Raw genomic sequence first — 24,572 nt, forward strand, 5'->3', positions numbered from 1 at the left:
ATGGGGAAGCACTGGTGAATGTCTGGATTAAAGAGTGAAAGCACTAGATGTTGTGAGCACAAACTGAATAATTGCATGCTGACTTTTTCCAGCGGGGTTGTCATATGTCATGCTGTGAATGGAAATAGGACACTGCTGACAGACCCACAGTAGGCTAAACTCACCATGCATGAATTTTAGTGATTATTAGAGAAGCTGTCTTTCCACCCTTTCCCATTTTATTAAACCAGGCATTATAACAATACAAACATCACGAAAAAACAAACAACTTTTGGTATTAAAGGTGTGGAATACTTCTCATCTGCTGTAAGCCTTCAGGCTGCTTCACTTACTTGTGGATGAAACTTTCATTGCACGTATATGTTTGTGACAAAGAACCTAGAGACTGTGACTCGCTGGTTTAGAATTGCCTGTTCACCTGCATGCTCATGAACCACACAACACAGTAGCTTTCTATTGCTCATGTCCGGCGTCACACTGCATATTTCACTATGGAGGTTTGTTTCTAAACTAAGATAATGTTTAAATCAAATGTTCTTTTGTAAATGCTGAAGTGCCCTCTCATGTCGTTAAACTCAATGTTGATATGACACAGTGATTAACAAGAAAAGGGAAAATGGCACTTGACATCAAAAAGGGTGCCGAGCTCTGTTGCAGAATGAACGCAGCTCTCAGGTCAAGAGAAGGAACCTCTGTTATTCATGTTGCTCTGGTTTCATGCAGACCGTCTGGATTCTGTGAACCACTTTGACACCCACGTTCTAAAAATGGGATGCTGTCTTTATCCAGTTGTCTGAAGCAAAGCATTCGACTTGTTTCCAGTTATTTAACCATTTTCATTCCAGTTTCCAGAGTTTATTTTTTTTTACGGCTTTCTTTATGAGCCGCAGGTGAAAGAATCCTCAGAGGTAGTTAAAATGAAATCAGAGTAATCGAGCATTGATTGCGCTGAGAAAGCCGGAGAGGGCCCGGTGTGCCGCGCACACAGCAGACGGCCAGCAGATATAAAAGGAGCTTGCGGCATGAATCAGTAAATGTTAAGCACAGGCTCACAAATGAAAACTCGCAGCTGCATCTCTTCCGAGCAGCATGGCTTCCGACTGAAATAAAATTGAATAGGAACTGGAAATAATAGTGGAATAATAATGGAATAGTGTGAATTTAAAACATGATGTGTGCGCAAATGCATCAAAGGTAGACAATTTTAGTTACTTAACGTTTGACTTAATTTCTACAAAACATCTTTTTATTTTTCACTGTAATCTGTTGCTCTATAATAATATAGAGATGTGAATTAACCGTATTGCTGCATCATCCACAACAATACAGTTTGGGTCATGTAGCTCTGTGATGGAGCTCTCTGACTGTAATGGCTGCTTTGATTAAATGACCACGCATCTTAAAGCAGCTAATAAAGCTTTTATGTTTTATCTTAAGAACACAGTGTTGCCTCAAGGTGATCTATCTATGGTGGCATATATAACTCACACTATATAGCTTCGTTTGACTTTATTACTATGTCTACTTTCTATTGGCAATATTTGAACATTGTCAGTGAAATTTCTTTGGTCACATGGTCCCACTTCTCTACATGCCTGTACAGGATCAAAGTTGTCACATGACCTTTTTCCCAGCAGGCATTTTGACTTGTCATAGTAGGAAAAGCACAGGCGTTACAATTCAAATGAATGATGGTTCCATTTTATTCAGTTGTTCCTGCACGAACAATACCAGGTCTGAAGCAGCTAAATAGATCGTAGATTTTATAATTTACACCCGAGCTTTTCCTGCCATCACGTGTCAGAAAGAAAGCTTGATGTTAATGTCAGCTGGTGAAGGCCTTTTGAAGAATGTATCTTATAGAAGGGGTTCACAGCCTCACATGACTTAAGGCCCACTTCTGATCGCTAAAAACATTCTGAGGACCTCCTTCCAAAACATATAATATAAAATCATAACATGACATGACTGGCTGCTTCCCCCAGTAACTCTCACACATATCTACAGCACTATAGGCAAGATATAGCTCCTCTGTGATCGTAAAGGCTTTCTTGCTACAAGCTTTACAAGCAGCAACCTAGCATAGCTAGCTCTCAAAGTGTTTTCAGACTCAGTTGCTAATGTTGTGATGACTAACTGTCTCTAGAGCTTCGATGGTTTCAGCGCCTCATTCGACAGGATTTCATCACGTTCACCACGCTGTGATGTCGGATCAGCGTCACTACCGCCATTATGAATCCACATTGAATGTATTCAGGGTCATATTTCCTCACCACTCGCCTTGGAGCTCTTACTGGCTCAGGGTTGTCTTGTCTCAAAAAAGATCTGTTTTCTTTCACTGCATATGAGAGAACGTTAGCTAACTATGAGTGTGTGATTGCCATGATGATTTTCAAACGTAACTGGTCATTAGCCACAATGGCCACTAGAGGCCATTTCAGGGATAATGGTGAATGCCTTGTTACAGTACAGAAGAGTCAGAAAGCTGACTGCATACATGGATGGATTACTGAACGGGCCTTCCCCTACAAAATGTAACTCAAAAAAGACGAGACTAAAAATAACTACAAAGAATTATGAAAGGACTACAATGAGAAATAAATTGACTACAAAGAGAGCAAAACAACCACAAAGAAATGCAAAACAGCTGCAAAGTGACACAAATAGACTCAAAATGACTATGAAAAGGAGCAAACAACCCTGAGGAGACACAGCAATTGAAAAGACTCAAAATGACCACAAAGACAAACAAAACAACCACAAAGAGACACAAATATATTACAAAGAGATCTACTACAAAGATACATAAAGTTGTCATGATGTATGTTTTGATTTAGTTTATTCCATTTTATTGAGGTGTTCCATGTGTCTTGCACTTTGTTTCCTGCCTTGTCTGTGTCTTACCCCTGTGATGGTCTGCCCTTCCCCTAATTATACACTGCTGCATTCAATCACCTGCACCTCCTCAGTCTCCTTCACTTCACTTTCTGCCCTTGTCTGCCCCACCCTTAATTGAAGCCTGCTGTGTCTAATCACCTGCACCTCCCCTGTGTATTTAAACCCTGTGTGTCCCTTGGCTCAGTGTTTGCTCATCTATGGTGTAACCTGGTCCGTCTGTTGTCTGCCTGCCATTTCCTCACGGTGTGTTTCGTGTCTGCTCCCCTTTGCCTTGTTCCCTGTTTCTTTGGATGTTTTATTTTCATGGATTAGTGATTCACATGTTTTTGTGTGGAATACCTTTTTGTTACAATTAAACCCACAATTATCCAACCCTCCATTTCCCGTGTCTCCCTGCATTTGGGTCCAGCCCTTTTATAAAACCTTACATAAAGTAAATATAAATATACACAAAACAACTATAACAATACATAAACTAAATAAACACAAAACAACTACAAATATATATAATGTAAGTATAAATATACACAAACAACTACAAATATATATATATATATATATATATATATATATATATATATATATATATATATATATATATATATATATATATATATATATATATATATATATATATATATATATATATATATATATATATATATATATATATATATATATATAAAGTAAATATAAATATACACAAAACTACAAAGATACATAAAGTAAATATACACAAAACAACTACAAAGAGACACTAAACAACAAACACATAAAGTCTGTGTCTTGCTCCTGTTTAGGAGAGGAGGCAGGCCCTTTTGCATGTCTGTACCCAGGGGCCGTTGTCTCATAATCCGCCCATGTCTCTGTAATGTCAGTTAAGTCCCTGATATATCACACAAAAGGGGTTTTCAGGCTCCAGCAATTCTCTACATTGTGTATTTGCATTCATGGACATGCTCCACACTAGAGCAGTTGACATGCTTGTACATACAGTGTTAATGTGATTTGGACGGTGCATGGACATGAGCACCTAACAGAGTTCATGCAGATAATCAGCAACCTTCTGTGTCTTCTATTGCTTATGAATTCATTACAAGAAGGAATGTGACGGGCTGGTTTTTTAATGCAGGTTTCAAATTATCCAAAAGAAAACAATCCCCACAGTAAAAAGATGTGAAGGTTTGTGTCTCTGGAGAAGTGGGTTGCATACTGAATTAGTTTGTCTTAGTTGTTTTTTAGATACATTGGTAATGGAAATAGTGTAGGGCTTATTGCAGCACAATTACAGACTATTTCTGTAATGGTTTATGATTCCATAGGTAATTGTTAACATATTATATGTATATAATATATTGCATTATAAGAAGATAATTGGTATGCAAAATAAAAACATGTTTTGTTTTTCACGAGGCTATATTTCTATATATATTCGATGCAGATGTGAATTGATTGTGCTCTCATCACCACTACAACAGCTGTCCGTCTCTGCAGCAGACAGGCAGGAGGTGCTGGTAATGCAGAGCACCGACAGAGAACTCATTGACAACCGATGCAAATCGCAAACTTGACATCTCTCTCCTCTCTTTTGAATATGACTCTCGTGTCTTTTAGTGGTCCGCCTAGTTTTTTAAGCGAAGATAAGCAGCAGGTTACCAGTTTAAATAGCGCCGTGAAGCAGGTAGGTTCTTTATGGCTGAAATAATACCACCGGCCGCTGAGAAGAAGGGATTCTTTTATTAGTTCCTGTCCTTCTAAGAAGCTACCAGTAAACAGTGGATGTGTTACAGTGCAGTCAGATAGGGACGTGTGTCTCCTCCCCTGCACACCGTGGCAACCCGGCGACAAGATTTGGATTAACACTGATGAACTGGGGGTAAATAATCTCCACGGGATCGTTTACGGGACGAAAAAGTGACTCATTGTCTCGCTGTGGGATTTTTTTTTTGTACACCTCTCGGCTGAAGGCGATGTCTGTCCGGGGATACTTTGTCGCGCTTTCCAAACGCACACTTCTTCTCTCTCTGAGGATGTTGCTTCTTGTGCCTGCAGGGTTGCCGGTCCGCAGCCAAGGGGATTCTCAATCCGACAACAAAGTGATGGACAACATCACCGTCCGACAAGGAGAGACGGTCTTTCTCAGGTGAGTCCGTGCTGCTTTTTTTATCCATATTATCCGCCGCCGCTGCTGCCGCTGCCTTTGAATTGTCTGCGCTGAAGTTGCACGCTGCCTGCAGTGTTTAGTGAGGGGAGAAACAGACGTGGCTCAAGTGTCTGTTTTATCATGTTCCCGCCGTTGGAAAAAAAGAAGGGGATTTCAGAGGATTAGTCTGTGGAAACACTTAATTCAGAAGCAATACTCTGCTAATCTGTGGCAGCTATTCACCAGGGACTTGGCGGTTTTAATTGTTGTGTGACGGTGCAGAACTAAAGGTGGAGGGGAGAAATAAAGTGCGCTTCTGGAAGAAGGGGAAGAGCAAAGGCAGTGTGTGTGTTGAGGAGGGAGGGAGGGAGGATGTGCGAGGTGGAAAGAAGAAGAAAACAAATCACACATACAGTAAATGCTGTGGGCGGAGAAATGGATTGACTAGCGATTCCTCAGGACGGGAGATTGTCTGCGGTGACCTTTCCCCTCCTCTGCGCCCTCAGAGGCTTACTGGACACAGACGGATTTATGTTGCTTTCAAGTGCTGTCGGGAAATGTGCTGCAATAATCGCAACGGCCAAAGGAAGGGTTTTATACAATAGTTGGTAAGATGTGATGTGTAGGAGGTGGAGGGCATGGGGGGCAGCGTTAACGGTTCAAGTGTTGAGGTTCTGCTTTCACATCGTGGCGACGGATGAGCCCGTAGCAACGAGTTTAAAGGAAGTGTGTTTGAGGCTGGCTCCACAACACACTTACATTTTCATGAGTTTCACTTTAGGTTGGACTTAAATGATGCAGGATATGTCTTAATGGCACAGGCCTGTGATAATAAAATAACATAATTAGTACATTTAAGACAACTTGATTACACAACCAGAGAGGTGCACTGCCTGCAACAACCACTGCTGTACATAGACCCTGAATAATAAGTATAGGCAAACTTCTTTTCCCCATACAGTCTATGGTTTTCTATTGTCTCTCGACGCAAAGCCGCAGCAGGGGGGTCGGAGACTCACTCAGCTGGGTTATCACTCAGGGTAGTGAGTGAGGAGTTGGCATGCGGTCAATGGCAGTATAAAACATGCAGTAAAAGGTATTTTAAGAAAGTGTGAGTCACCGCAACCACGAGAGGTCCTTGAGTATGCAGCCATAACTGGCCCCCCAAAATATGATGCAGTTTGCTGAAGCAGAATGCCAGATTAGCAGTGGACAGACAGAGGTGCACACTCACTCACTCACTCACTAATTTACATCCACTGAAAGGCTAAGATTGTCTGACAACATTATGGAAAGAAAAATAAAACGTTTTCTTGTTACCTTCTTATTGTGTTTAACTAAGTCTCGCTCAAGGGGAAATCTCGTTCTCAAATCTCACGAGAGGTGACTTGTTGATGGAAGACAATGGAGGAAACGTGAGTGAGAGTTGGAGAGAGGAGTGTTGTTTTGGAGTACAGACAGTGTGGCTTAGTGTATCTAAAATATTTTCAATGACATGTCTGAATATGTAGCTTATTTGGACAATGTGAATGAGTCCTGACCCTCTTGAATGATTTCATAACAAGACTTCAACCCCGAAAAACATCCTCATTAGTCGCTTAGTCTGAAAAACGTGGGAAAAGGGTTCAGGTTAAATAACTCAGAATTTACCCTGTAAGAATCATCCTCTTGGATGAGTATTTGTGTAATCTATACTCACCTATCATCTTCAGCGATACTATATATTTTTTATGAACTCATAATAAATAGAAATGTTATATCAGCACATTTTGTATTCTAAGCACACTAGGGACCATAGTACAGACTCCTGTTGAAGTACATGACGGTTTCAGTCGAGTACTGTGCTGCCCTGACTTTCAGCCTTTACTGCTGTCCTCCTTCAGGACCACGGACAGCGCACTGCCGGGTCCGCAGCAGCTGTCTGTAAGCTGTAGCAGAGAACGAATCAGCAACAATCCCATATGTCTGCTGTATTTTACACCGTCAAAGCTCATTATTTTTTCTGACCAGTTGCATGTTACTACTGTGTATGTAAGCCGGCGTACACCATAGAGCTCGTATTGTAGATGGAAGACTCGTCCCAGTTTTGCTCCTGTCCCTGTTGGCATACACTGTTCAGCCTTACTCAATGGGACCGGCCGGTCTGAACATCCCTCCTCCGGGCTGAGTAGTAATGGCCGTTTCAGTCCTACATTGATGGCTGTGCTTTGCTTTCATCTTGTTGGTGAGTGCCCCACTCATACCATCACCTGGGTTGAAAAGGCATTTGAATCTAAAGCGCATGCTGTTATGAGGCTGGATGTTCAACTTGTGATGCTGTCCAGCTGTCTAGTTGCCCATAAAGTAAGGCTCTTTTTATTTTCAAAGATGGAAGGGATCTTGACAATGGATAACAACTGCTGTTGTTGTGTTAGTAGGGATTTACAGGCTGAACTGTCTTTATTTTGGTGTGTGTCTGATGTTGATGTCAGTAATCGTACGCATCATGTTTGCATGGTGTTTGACTGCAGGTAATATTAGGTTTGTTTAATCCATAAAAATATTGGGATTTTCAACAGCACTGATACATTTCACTCAAAGATCTGTTGTCCTTTTTGTCCGTATTATTCCATATGCTCCTGGGACCAGCTGAAGCCAGGACAGTGGACTATCCAGTGTGATCAGGCTGCCTGCCAGCTAGTCAAGACTGGCTTCTAATACTTCACTGCAGACTCCTTTTCACTCTGTTAATATTTAGTCAGCTGACATCCTGATTGATGCCCACAATGACCTTTTAAGTCAGCTGTATTTAGCGCACACAAAACTGAGTGGTTTTCTACAGGGTGGTGGAGAGACCGAGCATGACATTTCAACAGCACACATGAAGCACATGGGATACACATAAGAGCAGGGTAAAAGCCTGAAGTATTCGCTGTAGCATACGTGCAGCTACAGGCCACCCTCCGCTAGCTCGCTCAGCCAATTTGTATTACCTTTACAGTCCCTGGATAATTAGGATGTATTGCATTGCTCTGTCACAATCGCTGACTGTTCCAGACATGAGACTCACTAGCCCTGTTGTGTTCTGTGCTAACAAGCTCCTGTTGCCCATTTTCACAACTGCCAAAGCTGAAGGCGGTATCACATTTTAAACGAAGGAAAGCCAGAGCTGCCTCTTTCCTTCCCGTCTGCGTGGTTTTCAGGGCTGTGGCCTAATTTGTGGAGTTGATGAATAAATATCACTAATTATCACTTTATATCTGTGTGATCTGAGCTCTCACTCCCCAGCTGATCCCCCAATAAAACCTCCTGTGGAGAGATTACAGCATCACAACATGGGCACATATTGTGCATATACAGGGTGCCATATTTGCTGGGGTGGGGGGGGGTCTATATATCCCTCCTCATAGTGATTAATGCTACTTCATCAATAGACTATACAATACCTAAAATAAAAGATATTTCTGAAATATATCTAAGTGAAGCGCTGCAAAGTGAAAAAAAGTTGCAGCCTATATTCATATAACAAAATTTGAATTTTATGCATTAGACAGTTTGTCCTAGCATTTTTCTGACAGAACTCGGAAACAATGCAACTGTATTCCTTTTTGTTGATTACATAGTGCACAGCCAGAAGCAGAGCGTGTCTGGAGAAGATTGTTTAACTGTGATGCCGTTTGATTGCACCCAGAACTCGATGAGGGAAGTGTTTCTGTCTGACGGGTTGAGCTGAGCTTTCTTCATAAAGACCATACCACAAAAGCAAACTACTAACTCTTTTTTTAAGTAGTGACTGTGAATCTCCATCCATAATAAATTGTCTACTATAAATGCACAGCATTGTTTGACATAAAACAGACTCTAACTGGATTCAATGAGAAGCACATTAATTTCCCAAGGCTATGTCCATTCAAATGGATTTAAGAAAGAGACATGCTGCCTCTCGAGACTGCGATTAATGAATGTCACCACAGTGGCCGAGGTGAGCCGCCAACCTCCTGAGACGCTTATCTACCTGCACAGACCATGCTGGTCTCAGAACCACATCATGTTAACATTTGTTCCTTTCTCTCCTTGTCGCCCGATGAATGCATTAAGGATTCAGGTTAAATGTTTCAGGAATGAGGCTTTGTTCCAAACAGGGAGATGCTTTTAAATGCTTTGATATTTAGTTTGCATGTATAAAAGTGTGTGAATGTGTATTCTCATATGCGTCTTCTAGCTTGTCGCATATAAGAATACATCGGTGTTGTGAATGGAACTATCACCAATGACGATTTTTTTCTATCCAGTCCATGTTTGGAGTTAACGCGGCTCTCTAGGGGACATTCATTTCATTCCTCAGATGCCATGGGCCAAGATTGGAAAGCTGATAATTTGATTTCACAGAGGGATGCTAACGATTCTCTCTGTAATTCCATTTTCTTTCACCTTGCACCGTCTAGCGAGGCTTTCATCCATCAGCCCCACGTTTTCACTTATTGTCTTCACGTTACTGTCCCAGAAAGGGCTTTTCAACGTCAAAATAAAAAGGCTCCGATAGCAAGAATGGCAGCAGAATAGGAACACTCTACGATTTCATCAGTTATAAAGTCCTTTCTAATAGAGTTGTAATATAGCTGAAAGCATTTTTCTCATTTGATTAAACGCATGTGAGGTTTTTTGTTGCCTTTTCTCTTAGTGCTTATCACTTAGCCTCAGGGTCTGAACAATCATCAATTTATATCATTCAGTATGAAGGGATTGTAGCACAATGCATTGTGGTTCTTCTGCTTGTTTGTGTACAACATGTGGATTTCACCATGATCTAAATGCGGTGCGTTATCGAGATATTTGTATAGTTTTTACTTGTTTTCTTGCTTATTTTAGCAGCAAAATGGCACCAATCTATTAATGCAGAATGTATAGATACATATGGCTGACAGGTCAGTCGAACAAAGTAGTGCCTACACATACAGAGCATTCACTGGAATTAAGAATATCAGTAAGTAGAACGTTATTCTTAAATGCATTTTGGCCTCTTGGGGGCAGCAGAAACAATTTGTTAACACAATCATTTTTAAAGGAGCAGTTCTTAGGATTAAGTTGCAAATAGTTGTGAAGTTGCAACTAACTGACTAAGAAAGTCACCATTGATTTATTTATCATGTAACATAAGTACTTAAGTAACACCACTTGCGTAGTTATTTTTTTATCCCGAACCACAATCTTTTCCAACTTTTTAAACTTAAATTTAAAAACAGGACGAGACATATTTACTATTAGACTTAATGCTGGTGTTGGAAGTACGGCCTGCAGTTTACGATTAATTGTTAAATGAATGGTAAATGGATGTACTAGTATAGCTCTTTTCTAGTCTTTGACCACTTTATTATAATGATTATTTGATTATTTCAGCTTAAAATGCTGAAAAATAGTTTTGAAGATGGCATAGACATTCATTTGAACCCATTGTAACATCGATGAGTGAGAACAATAGTTAATAGTCTTGGTTAGGGTTACTGTGCCATCGGGTTTATATACTTATTTGGAGATGGTTTTGTGACCAGCATTCAAGATACAGTTTTGTTACTTAAACAAGTTAAATCAATGTGAAGCCAGTTGAAAAGGCCAATCATTTCAGTGAGATTTGAAGTACCAGATAAGACGTGGATAATTAATCCAGCAGCTGAAAGACAGCAGGCTAAAAACTGTTATGTCATATGCTGCAATCGCACATTTAATCTACAAATCTTAATCAGAAAGACAGAGTGTTGTATTTCATGACATAGACTGGTGTAGATGCTCTGGGAAAGAGTTTGGCCTACATTTACAGACTCTCATGATGTTGATGAGAATAATCCCATACCTCAAGTGGATTACAGTACGAGGACTTTCTGAACAGTGCACAGTGGCAGTTCATCGTTAGTCATTTCTGGAAGATTTCTTCTTTTTCCCTTTTTCTATCAGTCTCCCCTCTCACACTTGTCTTCCTTTGAAGTGATTTAATTCTGCCTTGAATGCTGTCCAGGAAATTACAAAGCTTCTATAATGAAGTGTGACTGATTGGACAAGTGCCCTTGTGTGAACATTCATTTCTCGGCTATCCGGGAAGTTTGAAATGAGTGCTGGGAAGGTTGGATTGTGCAGATTGACTTTCATAGCATAAACGCCCAGCAATTTGAAGCTTTCTGGTACCCATTCTGAAAAGTTAATAATCCTCTGATAGGGTTGTTGCTCAAATAACCAAGATGTTCCAGTCTTTTCAAACAGCTCGAGCTTGCAATTGTGCCACAAATAAACTGCTCAGAGATAGTTAGAGCTGTCATCTCTACGTTTTATCAGCCATTGTGAAATAAAGCTCGCCCTGCATGGAGCCCCAACATGTTCACTATTAAATGGAGGGAGAGAGAGAATATGCAATAAAAGAATATACAAAAGAATCATTGTAATTGTACCATGTACCATTTTATAAAATAATTATTATTCCCTGTTACTTCATTATGTTGTTTTTCATGACAGTGGTCCGTTGTCATCAGTGCCCGCCCCCACACCTTTCAGCTAATCCCATGTGCCCTCAGCCTCACAATACACCGCCGTTAGCTCCTGTTAGCTTTACACTACAATACCAAAGTATTTCTGAAGGAACCATCTAGAGGCTGTTGCTGTTAAGAAAAAGTCACAGTAATTAACTTCTCCTTTAATTTACTCTACAACAAGGGTTGGCAACCTTTTGTGATGTGAAGGGCCATTTTTAAATTCCCTTGTTAATTCAGTGTGCCATGTCGACTTTCAGGTTAACAATATGTTTAATTATGATACAACAACCACATTTAAATCCCCTACGAATCTGTAATTATATTCCATCCATAGACACGTGCACAAAAAAAAAAAATACAAACATTTTTTCTACCATAATCAGGTTTGTAATTATATGCAAGATGGCTGCCATCCATATGACAACATCCACATCTGAGTTGAAATTATGAACCCTACCAACTGTTTTTTCATTGGTTGTTGTAGCCAACATGAGCAGCTCCACAATCACACACACTCTTTAAATTACCAGAGATGTGCTTGAAAAAAGCATAAAAAAACAACTAATTACCGAAAGAAATCTTAGTTTACTAAGACCAAAACAGCAATAGTCAATTAGTGTATAAATGTCAGATATTTTACAAAATAACATTTCATAATTATGAACATATTTATATGGTTTTGACTTATTATAGTCATATATCAAAATGTTGAATTAAATTTTTTAATATTGAACATTTTGGGGCTCCTGCTAGTACCACCAGCGTGATTAAACAACTCCTTTTGGTGTGTGATTGTAGTGAACCGACTGACCCGTGGACAGCACGAGCGGAGCTCTGCTGCAGCACGGCGTCGATTTCAGGAGGGCTCCAGTCCTGTCTGGGTATTAGAGGAGGAGATGGGTGGGAGAGAGGTGGAGACTTTGGGATTATGTGCTTAAGAGATTCTCAGCTCCACCTCCCCTTCAGCACCAAGATATCAATACTGCAGGGCACTATGCTTATGCTCACACACACACACACACACACACACACACACACACACACACACACACACACACACTGTTTACCAACACAGAGGTTTATTAGTTATGGACATACCTCACCATTGCTGTGGCGGATCAGACACAGGCACAGTGCAATATACAGAGCTCCCACAGAGGTCAGACAATCTGCAAAGGTATGAAAAAAAAATCTATGTCCTTTAAAGTACGGACAAACTAAGTTTGTTTGGGAAAAGGTAGTACAGAGTTCGATCAATAGTGTGAAAACACTGGACCAAAATTCACATTAATTGCACCGGAGACACAACGATAAGTAATGTTATCAGTTTCAAACACAAAAGATAATTAGGTTTTTAAAAGTATGGAATTCAACGAAGAAACTGAATAAAGAATTGAAGAGCTGAAACCATTATTTAATAGAAAATGTATGGTCAACTATTATAATAAAGTATTCATCTTAAAGTATTTTTACATGGAAAAATACCAAACATTTCTTTGTTTCAGCTCGTCAGTTGTGAGGATTTTTCATCTTTTCTTTGTCTTTACAGATAGTAAATTGAATGTGACTTTTGGACTGTTGGTGGGACAAAAGAAGCTGTTTGAAGACATCACCTTTAGCTTTAGGAAATTGTAACTTGCATGTTACTGTTTTTGGTCAAACGGTCCAAAAGATGAATCGATTAATCAAGAAAATGATCAGGGTATCGGCATTGAAAAATAAGTGTTTGTTGTTGCACCAATACAGTTTGCAAATAAAGTTTTCAGGACATGCAGGTTGTGCTTCTGTTCTACAACACCCACTGTAATACACTGAGCATATAGATCATCAGGGATGAGGTCAAATCAGATCCACTGATATTTTACGTTAAATACATTCTATGCCTCTCAGACAGGGCTGGATATGTGGTGGGAAGAAGCTCTCAAACAAAGGAAGGCCGCAGGTCTCTCTCTCTGCTGTCTCTTTTGTCAGCAGAGTCGTGGGGTCCAATTTACGATCCAAAAAGTATTTAATAATTAACAGAAGCTGAAACACTTACAAACTGAATTACACTATCGATAGAAATATGTTCCGCGGATCAGAGTTAACACACGTGTCATCCAATAGACCAGCAAGCTAGTTAGCTGTAAAACGATAACGGCGAGAACTGTGGAAAAACCCTTTGGAACAATATCTTTAATCCAGCATTAGCTTCAGTGATTGGCTGAAATCCAACTGTCCCCTCCAGGTTTCGGACAGTGTCCGCTTTTGGCTGACCTCATTGGCCGGGTCAGTCCCTCCTCTTCTGGAGCGGCCCCCCCTCGTTCCATAGAGCTGCATTTACCAACATCCCCGCTTGACCAGCGTGTCTCCTTCCCCCTCCTTCCTGTTGTCGCCTCTCTCCTAACCCATCTTATTACCATATTTGGTCATGGTCGAATCTGTAAAGCCTGTCTCGAGGGGTCCCTATTTCTCCCTTCTGGCTCGAAACATTCAGTAACTATACTTTTATGGTTTATTACTTCTATGAGTAAACATATGGTACACATATGCTATCCTCTTCAAGTAAATATACTGTAAACATGTAATACATTCATAAGTAAATATTTTGTGACATTTTAATTCAATGTGATATTTTAATACATTTCTTCAAGGTGTGCTTTTAATCATACTAAACATGCTTCTAAAGTTAAATTCCTCACAGATATCGAGCCTCAACACAACGGATGTCTGTGAGGTATTGACATTTGGTATTTGGTTTTCTGGTCTGATTTTCTTCATTTATTTAAAAATATATTTAGAATTATTATTAGCTAATTGTAGACTTAATTTCATTCACTTTTGGCTGCATTATATTTGACTATTTATTCAGTCAGTAATTTGTTTCTAGATGAACCCATTTGAGAAGTTTGAATTTCTTTGAGACAATCTTCAAGTGATACTTATCAGCACTAGAACTCATGGTAACATGTAACACATGATGTTAGCATGTTACCATGCTCACCTTTTTAGTTTAACGTGTTAGCATGCTAACATTTGCTGATTACACGATGTCTACTTGCATTATACACATACATACTGAACATTATCATACAGTCCATGTCCATTCAGTGTGTATTTATTAACTTACAGAAGTCTTGAGAGGAACCGTTAGAGGTTTTATTTTAATTTAATTGTTGGTAATTGGTGTTTTTATTTACTATTATTTTCATTTATTTACTATTCATATTTTCTTAATCTTTTTCTGTCCAGCTCTGATAGCTGTTACTCTATTTCTGTGTAAGTACATCAAGAGGGATGCAAGAAAAAAATTGTCAAATTCCTTGTATGTGCAAACATTCTTACCCAGTCTGTACGTCCTGTTGCAGACGCACAGACTCAGACAACAGCAGTCTGCAGCCGTCTGCAGCAGCCAAAGCTGAACAGAGCAGGCAGAATATTCAGGGTGCAGTGTTACTGCCCTTTGCTACTGGTTCACCACTGAAATGTCACAGACAGACCATGCAAGGCAGTAATCTGCAGCACGGGAACATCAACATCACTTCATGAGAGCCAAGGGGAGCGCACAGATCAGACTTGCAGCAGCATAACATACCATCCTCTCTGACATCAGTTTTACTACAGAATGAAGAGCTTATCCTGTATCCTAAGAAAGCAGAACAGTCTGCAGCTACAAACACACACATGTATATTTTACTTACCCGGATCTGTGTCTCTCAAAGACGAGATGTTCGACAAGATAATGATTTGTTTGGTTAAATACAAACAGCAAGCTCCATACAAGCTCATGTCCAGCTTTAGAACCTTCTGTGGTTTATACTGGTTAACCTGCCAATGACACAGAAAGCAAAAAGAAGCTTCTCTGACTCTGTGAACCAGTTTGATTTGATCTTTTTCTACTCAGCCATTTAGCTCTAGTAGACAAGTCCACCAAATCAGCAAAGCAAAACGAAGGTCCCAGGGCCCCGTCAGGGCGTACCAGACGCACAACACTATGAATGCAGCAGATGCATGGCCTACTGCGTGATATTAAATGTTGCCTTAAATACAGTAGTGAGTGTTTTAAATCAGAATAAACATTTAATTACATTCATTTCAAAAAAAGGAAAGAGGGATGTGATCTTATTGGCTCCTTTATGGGGCCCTTTGTGAGTGAAGGCTCACAGAATGTGTATCATTTTATATCTATATCCACAAGCAGTCATATAACAGTAGCCACCTCTCTGACTTTAACTCATGGTTCACAGCTTGATGCCAAAAGTAATGCAAGTTCAGAAAATGAATAGTCTGGCAGACACACTGTAAACAAAAAAAAGGTTGCTCTTCCAGATGCATATGTCCTTGCATCTGTGAAGGGTTCCATAAAACGTGTCATTGGATGATAAACTGCAGCATCAGCAGTAAACATACACTGTAGCTGCAGGATCTGGCATCTCTGTCCCATGAGCGACTGGTGAGAAGAAATGAGCAATCGAATGGGCACATCCGATCGATGGGAACACCTTACCTCTGTTTCCACTCAAAAGCCAGCTGGCGTTTAGGTGGAAAACAAACAGCTTTATTTATTTCCAGCCATGATTGTGCCCAACAAAATTGTCCTCTGGCTAAAATAAGTTTTTACTGACTTTACACTTCAAAGTGGAGAGACGGAAGAGTGCAGTTAGAACAGGCAGGGCTCCAGGCTAAAACTCCAACACACCCTTCATGGCTGATCAGAGACTGTGTGTGTGTGTGTGTGTGTGTGTGTGTGTGTGTGTGTGTGTGCGCATGTGCGTGTGTGTACGTGCACGTGCGTGTGTGTACGTGCACGTGCGTGTGTGCTATATCTCTGTGCTCACCCAGAAAAATGTCCCCACAAGAGAGGAAATTCAACAGAGTGGCAACATTTAGCCTTCCCCCCACTGCTCCAAGTGTTAGTTGAAGGTTGGGATTAAGATTTGGGTGTGTGACTGAATTTTAGAGTTAGGAAGTCGGATGAAGATGAACAGGTGGAACTGAAATATTCTGGCATCTTTGTTCAAAGCTATAGGAAGAATTAATCACTGGCACCCAGAACTGTAATTACTGGCTTTTACTTTATAGAGTATGCAGGAAAGCATACTTCATCTTAAATGGCCAGTGTGTAGCATTTCAGGGATCCCTTAGCAGAAATTAAATATAATATTCCATCACCTAAAACTATGAATTGTTGTGTTTTTGTAGGTTAAAATTAGCCCTTCATATCTGCATAGGGAGCTGGTCCTCTACACAGAGTCCTCCATGTTGCACCGCCAAGTGTCTGCAGCCCAGAACGGACAAACCAAACCCTGGCTATAGAGAGAGCCTACTAAGTTTTTTATGTCACCTGAAGGCCACCGTAGTTTCCTGACATACTTGTGTGCAAGGACGTAGTCGCCATCTTGGTTTGTTGCAGCCAGGGAACAGAAGAGACCATACATGGACTGCAGAGGAGTGACCTAGTGGTAGAGACGCCGTATACGGCTCTGGTAACGACCTGTCAGTCACTGTGTAGCCCCCCCCCCAAAAGCATCCCCTGCTTTATGGTCTGTTTGACTTTAAATGGACCATAATTTACTAAATGAACATCATGGTGTATTGAAGAAGACTTGAAACTAGAGATTGAGACCATAAACTCATGTTTATAATGTTTACTGAGGTAATAAATCAAGAGAGAAGTAGAGTCATTTTCTCATAGACTTCTATACAACCTGGTGGACACTAGAGAGAATGCAGCTTTAAGACACTTCTACATTGGCTTAACTTTTCAGGACTGGAGGTTTCTGCCTGAATAACACTTGCCGGCATCTGACTTCCGTTGCTCCTACAGTAGTGTTATTACGGTAACGTTCGTCTCTGAGCGATAGTAAAGTGAAATATTTTTTTCTTTCTAATCAGCATGTCCCCTCATACTCATCCTTCCAGCAGGAGACTGCAAGGTCTGATGTCAATTCATAACATTTCAATGAGAAGAAATGTGACAAACATGAGTGTCCTTTCTGTGTGAGTGTTTACTGTTTAACTTAACATTAAGGTCAATGGAGGAATTGGATGTGATGAACGCCCACTCTGTCCAGGGTTACGGGTGATGGGAAGAGGGGATAGAAGTGTGTTGGTGGGAGGGAGGCAAGGTCAACAACAGGCACCAAGTGTTATTTACATTATGAAACGGCAAGATTTATTTGACAGGCAATTTAACTATGAGTGCATAAATATGTAATACACTCTGTGTGTTCTAAATCACAGTGGAGAACATGGTTGTGAGGGTTTCACTCCATCAGAGAAATGTTTTTACACTGCTTTTGAAGGGGTGAATAATGGTTAAATTGATGGTTTATCTAGTCTTTTAATTTGGCTCTCAAAGTGCACCAGATTAATGCATTCAACTTCAAATTGTAGCCTACAAAATTGAGGGTCAATATTCCTGCATTTTCAAATTCAAATTGCAGAACTTTATTTTCAAATATTGTTGTGATTATTTTTCATCTGCATTTTTTTAATCTTGTCTTTTAGTTGATAATTTAACTGAGGTGAAGATGAGAATGTCAAGTTTGTTGAATTAGTCTATTACTGATGTTTTAGCCAAATATACATCAAAATATAGTTTCTACCCAGTGCACAAGGATTGTCAGCCTCACATGTGACTGAATAGACATGCCTGACAGTGTAGATGGTTGAGATGTGTCTCCTCTACCTGACTCTTCTTCAGGTATGGGTCACACTGCCTGTGTGAGCAGCGCGTGACGGCTGCCTCGCCAAAATGCTGTGCCTTTCACGCGTGTCCACAAAGAGAGTGCTGCTGCTGCCAGTCCTTCTTTCTACATAGCTTTTGACTTTAAACATGAACAGAATTTTTTAATTCATCTCATTATAAATATATAATTTGTATTTATTTTAGACAGAAAAAGGTTAGAAAAGGTGTGGTCATTCGTAAATAATGATATCAATCCAAAATGAAAAGCTGGTACTCCATTAACTTATGGAGTCGTGCAACTCACTGCATTTTCCACAACACCGTCCTGTTTACAAATGAAGAGATTCTGCCCAAAGAAAGATGCTAGAGGCTTTTATTTGGAAAACAGGAAGTGTAGAGTTAAACACCGGCTGAAAGGGGACATGATGAAGGTTGTTAATGTTTCCCCTTTTCCTTTTCAGTTTCGTTGTTATCAACATCAAGTTAAGAAGCATTTTTGTCATGGTGTACGTTTGCTTTTGATGTATCACAAGAAGGTTTTTAAAGTAATCTGTGCAGGTCGATGCATGGGGGAGTTCAGGGTGCTGGATGGTTCTGTAAATACAGGGCTTCACCCAGGAGACAGATGTTCTTGCCCATGTGAACCAACTAGTTTTATTGCCTCAACATAACCCAGTAGAGTTTTGGTAAAGCTAATAAACTAGTTTTGTAGCATATATATATATATATATATATATATATATATATATATATATATATATATATATATATATATATATATATATATATATATATATATATATATATATATATATATATATATATATACACACATTTTTTCAATTCACCAAATCCAAACTGTTTTAAACTGCAACCGTTATCCGATAGAAAAAACATTTCCCTCACAAGTGTAATTGAGGATGCAGAGGTGTAGCTGCAGAGGAGCTGCATCAGCGGTAGCTTCTAATAACCAGATCTCCTGTAAAGGTTCATGTCGCTCTGTTGAAAGATTTCATTCAGCAGGTCTCGTGTATCTTTGCTCAAGCCTCCTCAAAGATCCCTCCTCCACCCTTGCTCTTCGGAGCAGGAATAAGAAAGAGCATCGGAACGGCCTTCATTATGGTGTGCAGGATACCCAATTTCCGGGTCACCATCAAATAAGGGAGTTGGCATGTAACCATGGATACTCATGGGCACATCCTGACCTTTCCTCTCGTGCCACATTCGGACCACAAGAAAGCACATAATGAGCACAACACTCCACATGCTTTGCTCTTGTTCAGCTCTCTGGTCAAAATGTCAACTTTGCAGAGAAAATATCCCATAACCAGGTTATTAATGTGCCATCACATTTGCTGAGCATGTTGCTGATTGAGCTTGTACCGTTTATATTTGAATCATCCTCGGCCTTTCCTGGAAGGCCAAACATTTGTCTTTGTTTGTTTTTTTGATTCAACACAGTTACTGTGGTCTAATGAACGTTACACAAACAAGTGTGCCTTATCGATGAGAAGACAATTTTATTATGTCTCTGAATCACTTACTTACAGGTCAACATTTTTTTAGTTGTTTTGAACATTATGCCAAAATACATTTTTACCAGGTGTTTTTATTAATTTGCTGCTCCCATTGTTGTAATTTTTACTGTTTTGCTACAAATATGAGTAGTATATTCCATGAATACTAGATGACAGTGAATTTGTGTAGTAGTAAGCATAGATATGAGTATGAGTGCAGTATTACTCAATGCTTAGGGAAAAATTACCGAAAAATATACATTTTCTGTTCTTTTTTCAATTGATGGTTTCCACATGCCAGGCTTGTTGCAGATGTAACCATGCACAAAGTGCCTCTATTAACAATGCCCTGGGTGCCTTATTACATTTAGGGCAGTTCATAAGTTGATGATTTGTTTCCAAGCTGTGAGTCGGTCTGCAACTGGAATACCTTCTATTCCTCCTGGGCATCGCTGCTCCATTAACCACTGAGAGAGGACATGCTAGGTCTCTTCTTGAGGATAATGTGAAATCAGGTGGTATTCAAAGCAGATTATCTTCCCCCGAGCAGCGGTTCACCTCACGTACCTAAAGCGCTCACATGTCTGATTCCATAGTGGGAGCAGAGATCTACTATACTAGAGATTAGGGAATTCTTCGCCGTTAATGCACCGGGGAGCCTTAAAGAGGAGGAAAGGCAGGGATGTTCCTGCTCACCACTGCTTCTCTTCACAGACTCCGAGAGCGTCTGAATCACGGTGAAACACAATATACTGCTGCAAGTACAGAGCTTCAGCAGCTTTCTGTTCATCCACTGAGAGATGCACTCCTGGTGTCTCCATTCATCCCTATAATATAGAATGGAGAAGAAATGGAATACAGGGAGTCCTAGAGGGCAGCATTTAATTAGGGCCCGAGCACCGACAACGTCGGGCCGCGAGGTCCCTATTGAAACTGTAGGAATTATTATTATTAGGGCCCGAGCACCGACAACGTTGGGCCGCGAGGTCCCTATTGAAACTGTAGGAATTATTATTAGGGCCCGAGCACTGACAACGTCGGGCCGCGATGTCCCGATTGAAACTGTAGGAATTATTATTATTATTATTAGGGCCCGAGCACCGACGAAGTCGGGCGAAGGCCCTATTGTAATTCAAAGAATTATTATTAGGGCCCGAGCAACCGACAACGTCGGGCCAGCGAAGGCCCTATTGAGATTGTATGGGGTATTATTAGGGCCCGAGCCACCGACAACGTTGGGCCAGCGAAGGCCCTATTAAAATTCGAATGTTTTTAGGGCCCGAGCACCGACGAAGTCGGGCGAAGGCCCTATTGTAATTCAAAGAATTATTATTATTAGGGCCCGAGCCACCGACAACGTCGGGCCAGCGAAGGCCCCATTGAGATTCTAATTAGGGCCCGAGCCACCGACAACGTCGGGCCAGCGAAGGCCCTATTGAGATTGTATGGGGTATTATTAGGGCCCGAGCCACCGACAACGTTGGGCCAGCGAAGGCCCTATTAAAATTCGAATGTTTTTAGGGCCCGAGCACCGACGAAGTCGGGCGAAGGCCCTATTGTAATTCAAAGAATTATTATTATTATTAGGGCCCGAGCCACCGACAACGTCGGGCCAGCGAAGGCCCCATTGAGATTCTAATTAGGGCCCGAGCCACCGACAACGTCGGGCCAGCGAAGGCCCTATTGAGATTGTATGGGGTATTATTAGGGCCCGAGCCACCGACAACGTTGGGCCAGCGAAGGCCCTATTAAAATTCGAATGTTTTTAGGGCCCGAGCACCGACGAAGTCGGGCGAAGGCCCTATTGTAATTCAAAGAATTATTATTATTAGGGCCCGAGCCACCGACAACGTCGGGCCAGCGAAGGCCCCATTGAGATTCTAATTAGGGCCCGAGCCACCGACAACGTCGGGCCAGCGAAGGCTCTATTGAAATTCTATGGGGTATTATTATTAGGGCCCGAGCCACCGACAACGTCGGGCCAGCGAAGGCCCTATTGAGTTTCTAAGGGGTTTTATTAGGGCCCGAGCAACCGACAACGTCGGGCCAGCGAAGGCCCTATTGAAATTCTATGGGGTATTATTATTAGGGCCCGAGCAACCGACAACGTCGGACCAGCGAAGGCCCTATTGAAATTCTATGGGGTATTATTAGGGCCCGAGCCACCGACAACGTCGGGCCAGGGAAGGCCCTTTTGAGATTGTATGGGGTATTATTAGGGCCCGAGCCACCGACAACGTCGGGCCAGCGAAGGCCCTATTGAAATTCTATGGGGTATTATTATTATTATTATTATTCTGATTTTTATTTTTGTACTTTGGGCGCATATTTGGGATACTTGCCATGCATGAAAACTCACCAAATTTTGCAGACTTGTCAGGCCTGGTGAAAATAGAGGTATGATATAGGTTTCATATATGTGTGAAAAGAAATGTCTCTCTAGCGCCCCCTCAAAGTTGGACCGGCGACGCCCCTCGGCCAGTAAGACCGATTTACTCGAAATTCGACACACATGTCCAGATCCACTAGCTCTAAAAAAAAGCCTCTCAGACCCCTAATCTCCGCCTGGAAACATTTTCCGCCATCTTGAATTTTGTGAAAAACACATTTTTGAGAACTCCTCCTACACACTTGGTCCGATTGCTACCAAATTTTCTGTGGATCATTATTGGATCAAGATCACATGAAGTTATCAAAAGCTTGTTGATATCTTAAAGCGTTAAGAAGATACGGACCAATGAACTTCTTGGGGCGTGGCTTGTTTTTCAATACACATAACTTCTCAACCGTGTATCCTAAAATCACCAAATTTGCAGTATTTGTGCATATTGCATGGTGGAACATACCCTGCAATTTGCATTCCATTCAACCCATAGGGGGCGCTACAGTAATTCACTCAATTTCAGTTTTTTGGTGATTTTTCGCTTTTTCAGCCTTTGTATTTGAACAAACTCCTCCTAGAGAATTCATGCAATCGACTTCAAATTTGGTCGGGATGCTCTTAAGACCTTTGTGATGAAAAGTTATCAAAAGCTAGAGTTTTCGGCCATTTTGCCTCATTGGCCGGGAAGAAAGAAGTTATTATAACTCCAAGGTACATTATTCAATCTGCACGAAATTTCGTATGCATGATGGTACTTCAACTCTTAGCACATTTCAATTGAAAAATGTTCAATAACTCATAGTGCCACCTACTGGCAAAAGGAAATGTCATATTTTATACTTTTATTTACTCCTCCTAGCCAGTTCACCAGATCAGTCTGAAATTTTGTAAAGATAGTCTTAACACGTTGATGATGCACCATCATGAATATTGGGAGTTTTCGTTGAACGCTGTTGCCGCGGCAACGCATCATTCGCCATGAAAAAGTAGGCTGATGGATCAGTGGCTTGCGATGCTCAAAAACTCATGGAACTTTATACATGTGTTATAGGTAATGGGAGGACATATTTTATATGGGTGTTTGGCTTGGCCGTTTTAAATTGCCTCCATAGCGCCCCCTACAATATTTCAAAAGAGCAGCCCCAGCGCTAAGTTTGAGGTACCTGTATGAAACTTGGTAGGATTATGTATCTACAAATAAGTCTCTTGGGACCATGCTCTAAACCGTATCGGAAGTCGGCCATTTTTATTTTTGTGTCATTTTTCAATGGATTTAGGCTCATTTCTAGTCGCTATACTTTAACAAACTCCTCCTAGGCACTTTGTCGGATCCACCTCAAATTTGGTCGGTACAGTCTCAAGACCTTTGTGATTAAAAGTTATCAAAAGCTTTACGTTTGACGGAATGGCTTAGCCGTAGCGTGCAGCTATTTTACGTGATTCCCCACAAAAGAAGCTGATGTAACTCAGCCGGACTTGTTCCAAACAGTCCCAAACTTCACATGGTTGATAACACTCATGGCCTGAGGATGTCTACAAGCTAATTTTCACTAATACTCACAGCGCCACCTGCTGGCCAAAGTAATTCTGCGTTTTTTGACAACTGGCATCCGATTTACATGACTTTTACACTATGTCGTCTACAGTTGTTATAGAACAACATAATACATGTTTGTGCATGCTCTGTAGCACCACACAGTGGATACAAGATGCTGTGGACTATTTGCATTGCATCATTTCCTGCGTCACGCGGTCCAAGCAGAAAAAAAGCATCCGACTCCTATGCGCGTTGTCCGACTGTCGCAGACGATCTCGGCTGCATACGTTGGAGTCCCGCCGGCACCCCCTACGTTATTTCTCCTCTAAAATCGCATTTTTCAGGGCTTTATCATACTCTAAAACGCTTCAAATTTGGCAGGCGGATCAGGACTGCGTGAAAATTTGAGATTTTATGGGTCGCATGCTCATGTATGACAAAATGGCTCACTAGCGCCCCCTACAGTTTCACAGGCCACGGCCTTCACCCAACATGTCTGATTAACATGAACTTTGACACACATATTCAGCTCCATCTGCTCTACAATCATTACACTCAAATTTTTTAGCTCCGCCCATTCAGATTTCCACCATTTTCATTTTTGTGAAAAACACATTTTTGCAAACTGCTCCTAAACGCTCTGTCAGATTGCTACCAAATTTGCTGTGGATCATTATTCATTCAATTTCATCAAAACCCCCCCAAAAGTTTTTTGATAACTTATCGCGTTATCAAGTTATGGGCCAATGAACTTATCAGGGGCGTGGCTCTATACATCAATCAACCTCACTTTAAAACCATTGTGCCTATCATCACAAAATTTGAGGCAAATGTCCATCTAGCAATCTGTAACGTACCCTCACATTTTCATTTCCTTCAGCCACTAGGGGACGCTACAGTAGTTAGCTCTTTTTGGCCATTTTTCCC

The 24,572-nt window shown here is 40.9% G+C and overlaps 1 protein-coding gene across 2 annotated transcripts in view; it reads left to right on the top strand.

Moving 5' to 3' along the window:
* ntm (neurotrimin) overlaps positions 1–24,572 on the top strand; it is a 480,892-nt gene that overhangs the window by 327,085 nt on the left and 129,235 nt on the right. Inside the window, exon 2 of one of the 2 annotated variants that reach the window (XM_068721275.1) lies at positions 4,951–5,041. In XM_068721275.1, the coding sequence (XP_068577376.1) occupies positions 4,951–5,041 (91 nt within the window). Of the gene's footprint in view, positions 1–4,741; positions 5,042–24,572 lie in introns of those variants that run through there. The other variant, XM_068721274.1, reaches the window with a different exon arrangement.

The sequence above is a fragment of the Cebidichthys violaceus genome, unplaced genomic scaffold (assembly GCF_023349555.1).
Source record: "Cebidichthys violaceus isolate CVI_PGR_0920_01 unplaced genomic scaffold, fCebVio1.0.p SCAF_27, whole genome shotgun sequence".
NCBI classification, from domain to species: domain Eukaryota; kingdom Metazoa; phylum Chordata; class Actinopteri; order Perciformes; family Stichaeidae; genus Cebidichthys; species Cebidichthys violaceus.